Below are 16,675 nucleotides of genomic sequence, written 5' to 3' on the forward strand. Positions count from 1 at the left end.
AAGCATCGCAGTGTCAAACGTCAAAGTCAAACTGTATCGCACCTAGACGAAAGCTGCCCGATATCCATGCCGAGCTTCAGTCTCCACAACGCGAAGCGAAGGCGCAGTTTTCCTCCGATGGGCACTCGTACGAGTCTTAAGAGACACCACAAACCATACATTTACCGTCTGTGCGCCCAATGGTGGTCGTTAGCCGGTCTTTTGGCCCCGAAGCTTGACTCATCAGCGCGGATCAGATAAACCGAAAAGAGATAGATCAGAAGATCTGATTGGGGGGCCTTCAGCCAGGTGACGCGCTCCACCCACAGTAGTCCGACTGCTAAGTCAACCCTCTCCTTAATAAGTTACCTTTGTGGCCCACTGCATTTCTCTTGGACTTTATTCTCTTTCAGTCGTCTTTGTTTCGTGTTTGAGAGCCCGAATGTTGTGATATCCCACCTTTGAGACTGTTCGGAGATACCTATTGCTATTCATCTTTTGTTTTACATGGATGTTGTTTTGACGCACATCTACCCGCAACTTTGAGCACGGCACGCACGGGTGAAGATCCGAGGCGGCGGACGACGACCCTGAGATTACCTCACAACTCCCCTTCTTAACGTCCTACATCCCTGTTTCCGCAATCAAACAACCACTTATTCTTATCTTGTACGCATATATAAAGCTCTTATCGTTTTCCAACCACGCATGGCTGTCTCCCCGAGACATTGCCACGATAGTCCATGAATCGTTACTGCGTCTGAGTAAACCGTCCGGCAACATCTGATAATCATGCCAGGCCTCAGGCGGCTATCCAGCCACGGCTCGACACTGCGGCGGCAGAGTCGGGAGAAGTTACGCAGGATGTCTCTAGACCGTGACTCTGTATATGACAGCGAGTCGAGCGAGTCCGACGTCGAGAGTCATGTTTCCGCCCAAGCAGGAGTCAAGAAGCTCGAGGCGACGGCTCTGTTGTGGTCGAAATGGTCGCTCATATTTGCATACGCCGGGTATGTTCTCTGTCTTCTTCGCATCTCTATTTTCTTGCTGACCGGATGGCCAGTCTCTACATGATGGCTTACTCGACGTCATTGGAGGGTCAAGTGACTTCAAATCTTAGTGTGTTTGCCACAAGCGCGTTTGACGCGCATTCCTTGATTTCTACAGTAATGGTGGTACAAGGTGTTGTTTTGTGTGAGTCTTGTTTTACCATGCGTCCGAATGTAATGCTGATTAGTGCCGTAGCTGTGGTCAAGCCACCGATGGCTAAAATGGCCGATGTTTGGGGTAGACTCGAAGCGTTCAGTCTGAGTGTCTGCCTCTACACCATTGGCTACATCCAGCAAGCAGCCGCCACGAGTGTCAAGACATATGCTGCTGCGCAGATATTCTATGCCTCTGGCCAGACGGGTTTACAAATTCTACAGCAAATCTTCATCGCCGATACCAGTGATCTACTAAACAGGGCTATTGTCTCGACGATCCCGGATATTCCTTATCTTTTGAACGTCTGGATTGGCCCGCCCATCGCTGACAGCATATTGAAGAACCTTGGCTGGAGATGGGGCTACGGCATATGGGCCATCATTCTGCCTATCGCATTCATGCCTCTGGCTCTATCATTGACCCTGAATCAGCGAAAAGCCGCTGCGAGAGGTCTCCTCCCACCTTCGCCATTCCGCGGCAAGAGCAAGTGGGAGGTTATGAAAAGCCTGTGTATCGAAATGGATTTCTTTGGGTTGTTGCTCCTGCTGGCAGGCGTAGCTCTGATCCTCATTCCATTGACATTGGCTGCCTCCACAAAGGGAGCATGGGCGAACCCCAGTGTCATAGCCATGTTGGTGGTAGGTGGCGTGTGTCTCATCGCATTCCCACTTTGGGAGAAGAGCGCTCGACTGGCTCCACGAGCTTTCTTCCCGCCAACACTGTTCCGAAATCGGACCGTTCTTGCAGGCATGGCATATGCCTTTTTCTATTTCATGGCATACTACCTATCGGTCCAACCCTATTTTTACTCCTACCTACTGGTGGTACAGGACCGATCCGTGACCGACGCTGGCCACATCACACAGACCTTCACGTTTGCCGCAACAGTCACGTCCATCATCATCTCATTTGCGATAAAGTACACTAAGCACTACAAGTATTATGTCACCGCTGGCTCATGCATATATCTTGTCGGCATTATACTGATGCTGAGATACCGAACTGAAGGAGTCGCTCCAGCAGTTCTTGTTGGCTGCCAAATCCTTGTTGGCATGGGCGGCGGCTTGAGTCATGTCCCTGCTCAGCTTGGAGTACAGGCTTCGGCTAGCCACTCTGAGGTTGGTGCGGCCACTGCTGCTTTCTTGACTATACTTGAGATTGGCGGAGCTGTTGGCTCGGCGATATCTGGCGCGATTTGGTCAAACAAGATACCCGAGAAGCTACAGGCATATCTCCCAGAAGCATCTAGACATGAGGCAAAGAAGATCTTCGGCAGCGTGAAGTATGCCTCGACTCAGTTTCCCATGGGATCTCCCGAGCGAATTGCGATCAATCGCGCTTATCAAGAGACAATGACAAGTATCCTAATGGTGGCGGTGCTTGCAGCACTCCCCCTGATCCCTTTGAGCTTGATGATGAAGAACTACAAACTCGATGAAGTAAGTACTACAAAACCTCGAATTGCAAACACCACTGACAGTGTCTAAGATGGATCAGCAGGCCAAGGGAACAGTGATCGGAAGTGTAAATGAAGGCACTGAATCAGAGCGGGAGCCATTTGCCGGGCCTTCTACACAACACAGAGGCTATGGAAGCGACGAAGACACAGGTGCCATTGCGAAGGGTGCCCCCGATAGCAGACCATTGGATAGGTTCTCTTGGGGCACTGGAACCTGGAAATCACACCAATCGAATGAAAACGACAAGGACTGAAACGAAGATACCCCCCAACACGTACATTGATTAGCGAGTCGTTTTTCCGCGAGTTTTGCAAAGCATAGAACCTTGGATTCTGCATTTGGTTTGATTTAGATATGATGACGATTGTAATGAACATGACAGCAGGGATGACGACGAGAAGTGAGAGCGAGCGATTTGTTGGGTTTGCTCTTGATTTTTACCTTAGATAGCTACCTAGATGAAGTGCATCATGCAGCTTAACATTGCTATTTTGACAGAACCTTCACAGTGCAAGCCACCACCGCTCCTGCACATGACCAGTCTTAAGTCATGAATCACGCGAGATAAGACAGACCGCATGTCACCATCATGCCCTGGTCTTCGTCCTAGTCTCACGTCGAACATGCGCCGTATCCCGAAATTGCCAACAAACAAAAGGGACTGACAGGATGCGCCAAGACGGCGTCGCTCGCAGCAGATCTCTGTCATGGTTCCAGCCCAAGCCTACCACCATCCGTACATACCATCAGGCTGCAACGCACTTGCACACAAACTTTTTGTGCATTATTGCTTTCCAGCAAAGCGCCAGGCTCTCTTTGACCGACTCCTTACGTCCGTAGAAGAGTGCTTGCCCTGACCTTAACAAGTCGGTTGGATACGAACATTTATCGGGTACCTACATCTTGAGTTGCGGCTGCGTGGTCGAGTGTGGAGTCCATGGAATAGACATAACCGCAGCGCTTAGCTGCGACCTTTGTAACAGCGCTTGGTCGTGTCTTGTCAATGACCTCGCCGCTTTGTTTGATACCGACCGAGACTTGGTATTAATTGTTCGTCTGTTAGTACAAGTGAGGTAGGGTACACTTCCATGTCATCTGTTTTGAGAGGCACTGCGGCATGAGTCAGATTGCCAAAATTAACCCCGTTTTATTAGTATAGGCTGTCCGAGAAGTCAAATAAGCCCTTAGTTGTGGCCCCTACCTATTCTGGGACCTTTAGGAGGCGCGTGTGATGTTCTAGTACGATGGAATGTGTTTTACAAAGTAGATGCGGTACTACAGGGTTGCTCATTGTTATAAACCCGCACTGTCCTTCCTCCTAAGGCGAACATCTTCAAAGCTTACTCACGGCATTGAAATATGAAGACAATTACTTTCGTCGTGCTGGCTAATGGACTAATGGCTACACATGCCGCAGCAGCATTGTGGGATACCTCTTACTCCACACCCGACCTTGATTTCAATGCCACCAGCTTCGAACTCACATTCAAGCCGAATTGGGCGTCTGTCGCAGATAAATGTGTTTCGCCTCAGGCATTCAGTCAGTGCGAAAAGAACGCGACTGAGAAGGCGTACGATCCATGTTTGACAACTTGTGCATCGAAGCCTACTTCAGATCTCGCTGGGTCCGATCCCTGTCAGGAATGCACCTGTACTCTATCCGAGTTACAGATAGATTGTGCAATTCGATACTGCTGGAATCACGTCTACGGCTGCGAGTATCAGAAGACAGCCATGAACGCTGTGATAAGCTGTCTGGCTGCCGAAGACGAGGACGACGACGAAGATGACAATGGGGACGATAACGACGACGCGGCTGCACAAATCGATGACGATTCAAGTGCACTTGACAAGGCTTTCGGTGGCGTTCCTTACTTTCCTGCACCTGCGAACCAAACTGACGGCGCTTGCTCTTGCAACATGGGTCTCGCCTGGAAAGCCGTTGAGACACAGCTTATGGGAACCGTCAAGTGCCGACAGGACGACACAAGCGACGACATAAGCCAAGAGTGTGGATGCTGTACTTACAGTGCTACATGGGACATTTACTACCAAGTCTGCCCGAATACCTCGCCTCACAACGTCGGCATCGACTGGGTTCTCGACTACAACCTCAACAACTTCACCGGTGAGAGTTGTTTAGCCGACTTCATGTCCACTGCCGACTGCAAGTCTCGCGGGTTTAACCAACTTCCGGACGGCACTTATGATTTTGCTGGTTACGACAACCTGACAGCCGCTGCTGCGAGTGCGACCGGAGCGCTGACTAACCGCCCTGGACAGCTGTCGTCACTACCCGGCGGTTCTGTCGCGACTTGGACTGTCAATAGTGATACGCTGACTGTTATCGCGACAAGCGCTACTGTCGTCAGCTCCATGGCATTAGTCACTGGCGGCAGCAGCGGTACTAGTAATGGGGGCACTGCGAGTGGTACTGCCTTTTCAACAGCAGCAGCGGGTAGTGCATCTGCAGGTACCACGACTTCATCTACTGGCATAGCAGCGACCGCGCGCGCAGATGCTGGTGTCGGAGCAATGGTTCTCGGACTTGCCGCCGTGGTCGCTCACTTTTGAGTAGTGCAAAACCGCGATTTGAGCACGAGAGAACGTGACCACAATTTTTGAGAGCTTAGCACGATTGGAGTGGCATCTGGATCATTGACAAGGTCTGATTGTGTATACAAGCATCTCATTAGTGTATAGGTCTGGAATCATGACTTGCACACACGACGCCAATAATGTAAAAGTCGACTGACTGTTCACGAGTAAGAAACATCCTCTAGGTAGCTACGAGTAAAGGGGGGAGATGGCGTCTCCTCGGTTAGTTTTCTCTGTGAAGCTAATGTTGCAGTTCAAAGTACCCAATGTTGCATCTTTCCCCTGGCCGTATATTAGCAGAACTTGAGACGTCCAGGTCCTGCGGCATGCACGGGGCCGGATCGTTGTTTATATTGACAATCAATAGAACCAAAGGATTTGGCCAAATCTGGCGCTTTAGCCAGTGAAGCAAGATTATCATTGCGGAGAAAAAACAAATAATGCAAAAAGATCAAAACAAAATTCGGCTTCCCAGAAGCAGTGTACAAAGCGAAGAGTACAATGTGATCTAGCCTAAAACAGCCATGGTTGCCATGCAGATAAGAGCAGATAGGCTAAGATGGCACTCATGTCTCGCTCTGCTCTTTCACCATTGATAGTTTGTGAGTGGAGCTGTACCACACGAGACACGGCACAGATTGAAGGAGGTCCCAGGAGGTCCAATTTCCCCCACGGGCGGCTGGCGACAGCGAGTGCGTCTAGGAGCCGGTCCGGGTTGCCTTCCTGTAGGCAAAGAAGTACCTGAGCTTGTCTGTGCGGCATATACCGTAGGGTGCTTGTGGCCGTTCGGCCAATCACCGACTGTAATTACTGCATTCTTGGCACCGGCGAGCACAGCCATTCCTGTGCTTCAGCAGGTTCAGGTCGCACTGATCCCCGGCCGAAGAGCTCCAAAGGCGGTCGCAAAGTGATCAAACAACATCGCCCACATCTTCCTAGCGTGCAGGATTACGAGTGTTTCCAAGAAAGAGTGAGCGAAAGAGAGAGAGAGAGAGAGAGTTAGAGAGAGAGAGAGCGACTGCCTTACTCACACAGAGCGAGCTGCATCTGTCGGTCCCGTGCAGTCTGCAGAAAAGTAAAGGGTCCTTTATTCTCCTGTCCTCCAGGTCGTTGTTGCCAATAGCACTGCTGCCATCATCATTGTCATTGTCGCTGCTGCTGTCGCTGCTGTCATCGACGTTGCTTTTGTCAATTGTGCTGCTGTGCAATCCACAATTGCCATCCGCTTTGCGTGTCTATCCATCTCTATCTCTTGTCGCACAACCCCCCTGCGTTCAGGTGAAGATAGGGATCCAGAAACCACACTTGCAGCACAACACAATTAGGCGAGCTTCGTAGACCGCAATAGCTTCCCCGTCCCTCATTCTTTTTTCTGCCCTACAGAATTGTGCTCTTCCTACTGGTACGCATCGAGTCCTTTTGTTCGTCTTTCTTGTCTTGTCGGCAGCGCATTTGCTTGTCTTCTCTGCAAACGTCATCCGACTGTCGCTGCCTTCCCTACCCGGACAGAATAGGATGTTTCGCTAACCATGAATGCTACCGCCATTCAGTCTTAGACCGTCTCGACGCCTTGACTCCAGCTGTCCACCTTCTGTCAATCCAATCATCTCGCTGTCGCATATATTTGGATTATTCTTCCGGCCATCTCTCTCCACTATACCCCGGATTTGATAGGCAAGATCCAGGACATCTGATTGTTACTTTCTCTCGTTTAATACCAAACCTACCCTCACCACGTAACACACTGCGACATTGCAAATATGGTTGTCGCAACTATCAAGTATGCTGCTCCGACCCGTTGTGAGCGGCCTGCAGAGGCTGATTCGCGCGCTTTCATCGTGTATCCCTGGCTGACTCCGATCTCGCTAGATGTGTTGTTGTCGGCGACGGTGCCGTCGGCAAGACCTGCTTGCTGATCTCTTACACGACCAACAAGTTCCCTTCAGAATATGTTCCTACTGTTTTTGACAACTATGCCGTCACGGTCATGTATGATGCACTCGTCCGCAAGCTCGCAACAGTTCAGTGTGGCTCACAAGTTTTTTCTCTCTAGGATCGGTGACGAACCGTATACGCTCGGCCTCTTCGATACCGCCGGACAAGAAGATTACGATCGTCTGCGACCACTTTCGTACCCTCAGACTGACGTTTTCCTCATCTGCTTCTCGGTCGCTGCTCCCCCATCCTTCGAGAACACGCGCGAGAAGTGGTTCCCTGAGGTCCGCCACCACTGTCCAGGTGTGCCATGCCTTTTGGTCGGTACCCAAATCGATATCCGTAACCAGGACGACAAGGATGGTAAGGACGCCGGCAAGGGAGAAAGAGACGGAGGTGAAATTGCAGACAAGCTCCGACAGAAGGGTATGAGGTTCCTGAGGCAATCAGACGGCGAAAAGGCCGCCAAGGATCTGGGTGCCGTTCAATACGTCGAGTGTTCTGCTCTTTCTCAGCAAGGTCTCAAGGAGGTTTTCGACACTGTATGGAGTTTCCCCTATAGCGCCTTTGTCAGGAAGGATGTACTGACATGATATCTCACAGGCAATCGTTGCCGCACTGGAGCCTCCTGCAACCAAGCAAAAGAAGAAGAAGCACTGCGTCATCCTCTGAGTCAGCTTTACTCACCTAAGCAATCATATCGCAGCAAATCTCGCACGTTAACCTTCTGGCCAACCTGGCAGCGCTCTATCTGACCCACGACCATCACGGCACACCAAGGTGCCCCAATTCGGGTGTTCGGCGAACATGGCGCAGTGGAGTTTGTATACCTCTAAGACTGGCAGGTGTGTTTTTAGAATGAGCCTCTTATTTTCCCCACGATATTGTTTTTTTCGTTTTTCCCGGAAGAGCCGGTGGTCACCAATGGATTTGGGAGGAAGAGAGCCTTTCAACGCAACAAGTTGATCTCTAGAATTGTTCTTCGCCATTTGCCATGTCAAGGCGTGGCGTTAGACTTCTGAAAGGTGGTAAGAGAGTGTTGGAACGAGGGCGGCAGGGCACAGATGCCATCAGATAATCGAACCTCTGAGTATCATCCAGAGACGATAATCCCCCTCTCTGAGACGGCTAACATGTCTACACCTTTCTACGAAGAACCTGCTCTTAATGTAGCAGCCCCATTCGCAATATAAGTCAATTTTCATTTCTGTTGACAGAGCCGAGAGTCTCGTTTCATTGCTCGTTTCCAGTGTTTTATTCCTCACTTTTCTGTGTTGACGCCAAGGCTACACGTCTTACCACACGGTGAATTGGGACACTTACGCTTCCGTGAACCTTTCTTTTTCTATGCTCAAGGCAGACAATCATAATTCTTCTGGCTCGAGTGTCTCTTTGGAAAGTTTGAGAATTGGACACGCCATCGGCCATTCCTTTGGTCGCTTATCCAAGAAGTAACACCTTCTGGCTTCCTGTACGTGATTCATTCACTTTGGTCGCGATGCCTAAGTCTCGTCCAGGTCTGCAATCATCGGCTCCAAGGGAGAAAGTCGCTCCAGAGGCGATCGAAAGGCATAGGATGATGAGCAATGCCTTTTACCAGCAAGACTTCAACCGTCGCAATCCACCGCCATTAAAGCAGGAACATCCGGCGTTCCGACAAGCTAATGCTTCTAATCATCCGGCCATGTTGTCTGCAATCTCTACTGACTCACGTTCGACTCAGGTCACCACAATGTCTAATCTAATCAACGCAAGAGGAAACCAAGTTCGTGGCTCATCGCCACGACGTGTCGAACAGGTCAAGCTCCTGCCTGATGGTGAGGGCACTGCTGTGCCAACTGCGCGTGGCATCATTGAGAACAGAAACGAGCTGATGTTGTATAACGCGACGGGAGAACCAGAGGATCGTACCCCTGTTTACATCTATTGCCCCATACCGGGCGAAGGCTCTAATCACAGCAAGACCAGCAGTGCTGGTAGCGGTCCCGCCCCTGACCGTCCCAAGAGTCCCAGGAAGAGACTTCTCGACAAATTCAACTTCAGCAAGGCGAAGTCTTTCAAAGACTTCAATCAGCCACCCACCCCAACTGAGTCGCTCCCACCAAAGGCAGCCGCGTTCTTCGGAAGTTCTACCTCTTCAACCACCAGAAGTGGCGATCACGCAGGCAATGGTAATGGATCAGCTTCCAAGAGAAACTTCTTCTTACGCAAATCAGATTATGTCAACAATGTGTCCATGGCTGCGACCCCTCTCGATCCTGCCATGCTTGTCAACCGTGTGGACATGCCAGGCCACAGTACCCCAACTCCGTACAACAGCGCTAGCAAATCCGATAAAGGTGATGTCCAGGTCAGGCGCGTGGTTTCTCAGCCCCACGAAACCAGTCCAGTGCACGAAGCAGAGAAAGCGTCTGCACTTGCCAGAAGCAAAAGCCTGCATGGCTACGACAGCAAAGCACCACCCACGCCTCTGCCCAAGGATACCCCACCTGAGATTCGGCGTGATCGCACTTCGTATGGGACTGATGTTTTCATCTCTCCTCCTAAAACATCTCATGGTTACCAAGCTGACACTACGGTCGAAGAGACGCCCACAAAGCGTCGCACAGTGGCTCATGGAAGGCAGCCCCTCGATGCAACCAAGATCGAGAAATATGTCGGTCAAGGTCGTGTCTCTGCAGGCAAACCCACCTTTACGGAGCAGGAGAGCATTGAGTCTCTACGTGCAGCCCAAACCTGCGACGGCGAAGCAGTGACAACTGATGAAGACATCGAAGAGGCGGAGAAAGCCATGTACGTGTCGCGCGGTCAACTTGAAAACGGAGACTTACCAGCTGCGACATACAGTCCCGTTAGTCCCCCCGGCTATTCGATCAAGCACGTCTACAGTCCTAGCGTTTATGATAAGGACTTTGAGACTGAGGCCTATGATGCCGAACAGGTCAAACGCATCAAAGTGAGTTCCCCTCTTTCGTCGTTTGCGTCAACCCTCACTTACAGTTCCTTGCAAACTTTACTGTGATCACCTGTGCTTATTAACTTGTCTAATCATCCAGTCAATCCTCCAGCAACACCGTCACTCGTCGCCGACCACTGGCAACACCCACTTCGTGAACAGGGAGCGAAGCTTCAACAAGGGTGTCACTTTCGAGCCGCGCCACACATCGGATCATTACGAGGTCTCGCTGTCCAGCCACCGCCGTGCCTCAGCTGACAGCCAGATCACGCCCAGCCGCAAGCAGCTCATACGTCGCGAAGCGGACCGCAAATCCAGTTCTTCTGAAACCAGCAGTATTCTGATAGCCAATCTGATGGGTGTAGAGGTTACCCCGCCCGACCAGTCTTTCAGGAGCTTCAGCAAGCTGGGCAGACTCTTCGACATGAAGCCAGACCTTGCACCTCGTTTCTCGGGACTAGATGAGTTTAGCAATGCTTCTGCTATACCTTCTCCACTTCACTTCAAGGAGCTCAAATCGCAGGATGGCAACCTGTTTCAGGCGGACTACAATGGCGAGAGTGACAGCCTGAGCAAGGGCGATGATACCTTGCGTATCGAACATGGTCCTGCTGGTGTCAACACCCAAGGAACTGGCATCGCTGTCGCTGGAGACGGTAGTTCCAACAGCAGCGAAGTGAACTTACGCGACCGCTTCCATGCCGATGCAGTTAGCATCCGCACTGACAACACCGCGATTGGAAACAAGCTTGACGTGATCACGTCGCTGTGCGAGTCCATGGAGGCGTCGCAGAGTAGAAGAGACGAAGAACAGAGTCTGGTCAAGTGTTGTCTTGTGACCCTGTCGAGCAAGCTCGCGATCGTCGAGGATACCTGTCAGGGCCTGGGAGAGAAGATCGAGCGCATCGAGACCAGTGTCATTGCAAAGGACGCTCTCATCGACCGCCAGGCAGACGAGCTCGAATTCACAATCGCCAAGCTCAAAAAGGTCTTTCACACGCAGGAATTCACTATGGCGGCAGTCATTGACGAACTCACATTCATGGACGAGAAATTGGGAGTGCTTGACCACAAGATCGATACAATTGGATTCCAAGTCGGAAAGGTCGACGGCTTGTCTGACGATCTCGTTGGAGTGACGTCTGCCGTTCAGAAGCTTGAAGACAATATACAAACGATCACTAAAGCTTTGGATGGCGAAGAATCACTCACCGGCGGCAATGGCGCCATCGCCGCTCGCGTGTCCACATTGGAAAGTGACTTGCGCGCCCAGACCGCATCTGTCGATTGCTTAGGCATTTTCGAGCAGAAAGTCAAGCTTGGAGATCGCGTTTCGTCGCTGGGTAGCCGTCTCAGCGCCCTCGAGGGTAAAGTCAACGCCAGCACTACTGGTAAAGCTATCGAGCATGGCGGCGGTCCTCTTTCTGGTGGCAAGCTTTGGTCGCCTGCATCTGCTGGCAGCAGCAGCAACAGCGGACTTTGGTCTGGCGGCCTTAGTAGTCCCCATGGTCGTCGTTGAGTTGGACTGCAAGTACGTCGTTCCGCGGACCTCACATGCAGCACGAGTTTGGAGGACCCCATAGGGACAGAACGATTGCGATGACTTGGGTCGCTACATGTCTGGCAGTGGGCCAGTCATCTGCCTTGGAGGAGTCGAACACCCAGATCTTGGAAGTTCAGCTAGGATAGGCGAGCGAGTTGGGCTTTTGGTCTTCTTTTCTAGTAGGAGTTGAGCTCCACACCGCGATTATTCTCTTTTCTTCTTCTATCACCCATCTGCTTATGCAAAGGCCTTTTCATGTACTTTAGTCAGCAGCAACAGAGCAAAGAATTATATCCGAACCAAAAAAGCGCGCCCGGTCTGTCTGTCATTGCAAGAGGACGACGATCAAACACCAGCAGCCTATATAAAGTGTCAGGCGCCTCGCTGTAATCCGTGCATCAACGACAAGGCACATCAGACATCACGTAGACCTGCCCATGCTTTTCTTTGCCTACAGTACTATACCGTCATGTGCAGTGTTGATCACGCTTCATTTAGGATGATTCGCACGGTAATATAAATCTCTTCTTTTCGTGCGCTGGTCACGGCGGTTCCTACGGAGAGACGCGGAAAGCGGCTGGTCTTTTCCTCTCTACCAGCCATACCTACCTACCTTAGTCATGGGAGGGAGAAGCGGTAAGGCCCGATTGCTGGGAGATCCATGTCGCAGTCTTGAGTTGATTGATGCTTGGGCTGCTCACCTTTCTTTATTCACTTATAGTTCCGGCTAGACAGACTATTCGGGACAGCCGAGGCGGTTTCTCGACCCAAGAGCCCGGAACCGAAGACTGAACCCTGAGGTTTATATAAGGTAAGGTATACAATATCTACATACAATACGCAGATGTGTAATCGAGTTCTTTCCCACCCTGTCCGTCCTGTTCCATCCTTCTTTGCAGCATTTCCCTTTTTCTCGGCAGGCACCCGAACAGCGGGGATCAATGGACAGGGACCAGCTTTTAGAAGCGTGGGGGTGCGGTGGTTTGAGGCGGAGAAGCAGCAAGAAGGGTAGAAAGAAACAAGGGACCGACTGACTACCACAGACCGCGACCGGCTGTCTGACTCTCTCTTTGCATGGAAGCGGACAGTGTGGGTAGGTGGGTCAGTGGGCCTGTGATGCAATTGTGGCTGCCGCGCGACAGGAATGGTCTGACCAGTTTGGGCGTGTGTATTAGTAGCTGAGCGAGGGAGACGTCTTGGATGTTTTTGATCTCGATGTTGATCTGCACTGTTCATTCGTGCTGCTCGCCTTTGGACTTTTTGCAGGATTGAGTTGAGATGTGAGATGAGGTGTACCTTGTGAAGGTAGTTTGCTGTATGCAGAGCCGGACTTGTCTTGTCGCATTACTGCCGAACAACTGGTCTGTGCACCTTTAAGAAAATTGTAACGGGCAACGAGATGAGTCGGTTGGTTGGTTAGTTGGTTGGTTGACTACTTGGTTACCTTACTTTGGTTGATCGTCCAGTAGTGGGTGGGATTATAAGGTTGCACACTTGCTTTGCTTTGCTTGCTTTAGGTCTACAAAGTGGATTCTCGGGATCCTCGCTGCTGCCTTTTACTGTGCTCGTCTTCGTCTGCCCTTTTTCCAGTCTTTTGTTCCCAGGGCTCGAGTTTCGGTCTGAGACGCGGACGAAAGTGTGTGTGTTGTTTTTCCCACTTTTAATCCGGAAAAGAATACAACCACTGCTGTACAGTACCTTGACATTTGTATTTGTAGGTTTCACATTACGACTACTTCTTCCATACAGTTACATTACTCGTTTGCTTTTCATTGTCAAAGTGGCTGGGCTTCAACCCCGTCCGTCAGCATTTACCTGCTGTTGTAGTCGGTTCGGTGCGCATTGTCTCTCGAGGCCATGTCCGCCGCCGCCTCGGAGGATGCGGCAGTAGTAGAAGGGGCATGTGTTAGAGATGAACGCACAGATGCAGATGCATCGTCACCGTCATCGACACTACTAAGACCATCATCGCTACAATGTCCGCAGTGGGCCGCCGAGTCCGGTGGAAGAGCAGGAGAGGGAGATGTAGAAGTAGTGATAGAGCAGCAGCAACAGCAGCAGCAGCAGTCATCTCAGCATCCTCTACTCACTCTGCAGCAACAGCAACAGCAACAGCAACAGCGACACACGTCTCCCCAGATGCAAAGCACCAGCCTCTTTCACGACGAAACTGCTTCGGTACAGTCGAGAAATCTAAATATCATCAATGCAAATGCACCACCAGACATGTCCTCGTCGACGTCAGCGTTAGCTGCTGCTGCTGCTGCTGCTGCTGCTTCAGCGTCACCTTCAGCTGCTTCGGCGCCAGTGTCAGTGTCAGCGTCATCGTCATCGTCGTCGCCCTCTTCAGCCTCGCCTTTTGTATACCAGCCGCAACCCATGCAGGGCCTCGGCGCCTTGGGGAATGCCTTGCCCCCACTCCAAATCCGTCATCCGCATTCGCGCCAAGGCAGCATCGCTTCACATTCACGGCAGGGAAGTGTCACTGGTCTACAGATCCGAACCGACCTCGATCCTGCAACGACATCAACGGTCATTAGTCGACATGGGCTTCCGCACCCCCAGGCGCAACAACCTCACCACCCACAACCACAACCACAAGCGCAACCGCCACCGCCACCGCAACCGCAGCCGCAGCCGCAGCCGCAGCCCCACACCTCGACCTCGTCCCACAACCTCGACTCTCCCGCCAGCATCCTGAGCGCCGGGCTCATTCCAAGCAACACCACCGACCTCCGCAGGGCCATCTCTGCCGCCAGTCTGAACAGCGCCTTGTCGCCGAACGCTGGCATGACATCGCCTGCGCTGGCAGCGATGCTGGACATAACCCCGCTGCCCTCGCCCATAGGTTCTGGAGAGCTGTCGCCTGGTCCATGGAAAAGAGTACGGAGTTTTGACAGGAGGAGGATCGGCAGTAATGAGCGAAGGCCTTCGACTGCGACCTCGAGTGGAGCAGAGAGTGGCGATCCTTTTCTGTCGTCGCATCCCCAGACCAGATTTCACATTCCACTGTCGCCTGGTTCACCACCAAAGAAAGTCAAGGGCTATGGCAGTCTGATGTCTGCAGCAGTCGAGGCGCAGAGGGCTAGTTCGGCGCAAGTAACCCCTGCCGCGCACAAGAGCGTGTCGCATGGCCGGAATCGTAGCATCTCTGATTTTGTTCCTGAACAACTCAACAATATTCGGCCCCGTAACATCACGATGGCGACCAACCTGATGGGCCGTCAACCGGAGCTTCCGATGCACAGAGAGCAGTATCTCGCCGCGCAGAGAGGACTGGTTACTTCGCAACATCAATCGCAACTTTCGGATCCCGCCAAAGCCCTCCCGTCTCCACCTCCGAGTAATAGATCCGTGACCAACAGTGACATGGACGACGAGGATCTACATCCGATAGCAGAGGAAGAGGAAGAAGAGCCAAATGTCGAGTACTTCCATGTCCGCGATGCGCGCAATCCTTCCCGAAAGCGCAGATGGCGCGCCGTCCGCGATCTGGGCCAAGGAACATTTTCCAGAGTCATCCTAGCCACTTCTCAGCGTCTGCCGCCCGCCAAAGCCTATATTGAACCAAACTTGGATTCCTCCCGCCTAGTCGCAGTCAAGATCGTCGAACACGGCCCCGCGGGCGGCGCGGACGAGGAGCGCATAGAAGTGTCTCTGAAGCGCGAAGTCGACATATTGAAAAGTGTCAGCCACCCGTGCATTGTGCAACTGAAAGCCTTGGAGTATACCGATGACCGCGCGCTGCTCGTGCTGACTTATTGTCCTGGAGGAGACTTGTTCGAGCTGGCCAGCCAGAAATCCGAGATCCTGACCAGGCCGCTGGTTCAGCGTATTTTCGCAGAGGTTCTGGCAGCGGTGCGGTATTTGCACGAAATGGGTGTTGTGCATAGGGATCTGAAGCTCGAAAGTAAGCGTCATTCTCTGGATCATCTCATCGTCTCTGTTCGTTCCACACGCTTAATCTCCTTTGATTGTTCTACTGCACGATTGCTGTTCTTCTTACGTGTATTGCACTGCTGTCCTGCTTTTTCCCGTTCCAATGAAGTTGGGCATTGACCTTGTCCATTTGCTCCTGCCTATTCTGCGCTACTTCACGTTACAGTTAAAGGAAATGACGACTTGCTGCGAATCCGAATTGACGGTCTCATCCGCATCAAAATTACCAAGATAACGGTATCGATCTTCATTATACTGATAGCAATCTCGCAGACGTCCTGGTCTACCCTCCAGCTCATTTCCTGAGCACGCTCACAGACCCTCGCACACACCCCCACCCCATCATATCTCTTACGGACCTCGGCTTATCACGACGAATCTCTCCCCCGCCTGCATCACCGCTACTGACAACTCGTTGCGGAAGCGAAGACTACGCCGCGCCCGAGATCCTCCTCGGTCAACCCTACGACGGCCGCTCCACAGACGCATGGGCCCTGGGCGTGCTTCTCTACGCACTAATGGAGCACCGACTCCCCTTCGACACACCACCAGGCAAACCCGAGCGCTCGCGCGTGAGTCATCGCGTCGCGCGCTGCGACTGGATCTGGACTCGATTCGGAGACGAAGACGGCGAATGGGACGGCAGCGTCGAGAGTTTCAAGGAGTGGCGAGGTGGTGGGGAGGTCGTCGAAGGCCTGTTGAAGAAAGTGCGCATGGGAAGAAAGAGCCTCGTGGACGTCGAAGCTATGGACTGGGTCAAGGAGGGAATTCTGTTGCCTGAGGGCGCCAAGAGTCTGGTCAGTGTCAAAGACGAGGGCGCTGGGCTGGGTCGCGGCCAGGAACAAGCCGAGGGTGGAGCCATGGAAGGCGTCAGCCGGCAAGGTGCGGGCTTATGGTCGTTAGTGAGGAGCTGAGAAGAGGCAAATCCCTCCAGTTGGAGTTCGCGAGAGAGACGAAGAAAAAAGAAGAAAAAAAGGACACGGACACGATAAATTATACCCCCCCATTACCCCTGTTGAAGGGAAGAAAACAAGAACTCTGGGTAAATCAAAGGAAAAG

At 52.0% G+C, this 16,675-nt stretch overlaps 3 protein-coding genes across 4 annotated transcripts; all 3 read left to right on the plus strand.

Moving 5' to 3' along the window:
• Nucleotides 1–771: 771 nt before the first annotated feature.
• AAFC00_005716 (uncharacterized protein) lies at nt 772–2,898 on the plus strand (the record flags this gene model as incomplete). The annotated part of the gene is made up of 4 exons (XM_069345541.1): nt 772–989; nt 1,043–1,173; nt 1,225–2,624; nt 2,674–2,898. The coding sequence occupies 4 exons, from the start codon at nt 772–774 to the stop codon at nt 2,896–2,898; spliced, it is 1,974 nt and encodes a 657-aa protein (XP_069197743.1).
• Nucleotides 2,899–7,003: 4,105 nt separating this feature from the next.
• On the plus strand, nt 7,004–7,850 carry AAFC00_005717 (uncharacterized protein; the record flags this gene model as incomplete). The annotated part of the gene is made up of 4 exons (XM_069345542.1): nt 7,004–7,023; nt 7,113–7,232; nt 7,297–7,720; nt 7,782–7,850. The coding sequence occupies 4 exons, from the start codon at nt 7,004–7,006 to the stop codon at nt 7,848–7,850; spliced, it is 633 nt and encodes a 210-aa protein (XP_069197744.1).
• A 5,684-nt stretch (nt 7,851–13,534) lies between these two features.
• AAFC00_005718 (uncharacterized protein) lies at nt 13,535–16,530 on the plus strand (the record flags this gene model as incomplete). Of its 2 annotated transcripts, none has more annotated exons than XM_069348265.1 (2): nt 13,535–15,587; nt 15,890–16,530. In XM_069348265.1, the coding sequence occupies 2 exons, from the start codon at nt 13,535–13,537 to the stop codon at nt 16,528–16,530; spliced, it is 2,694 nt and encodes an 897-aa protein (XP_069197745.1). The 2 variants fall into 2 exon arrangements, with proteins under 2 accessions (XP_069197745.1, XP_069197746.1); XM_069345543.1 differs by having other exon boundaries at nt 14,057–15,587.
• Nucleotides 16,531–16,675: the final 145 nt, after the last annotated feature.

This window comes from Neodothiora populina (genome assembly GCF_041146345.1).
Source record: "Neodothiora populina strain CPC 39397 chromosome Unknown canker_contig_6, whole genome shotgun sequence".
In the NCBI taxonomy this organism is placed as follows: Eukaryota; Fungi; Ascomycota; class Dothideomycetes; order Dothideales; family Dothioraceae; genus Neodothiora; species Neodothiora populina.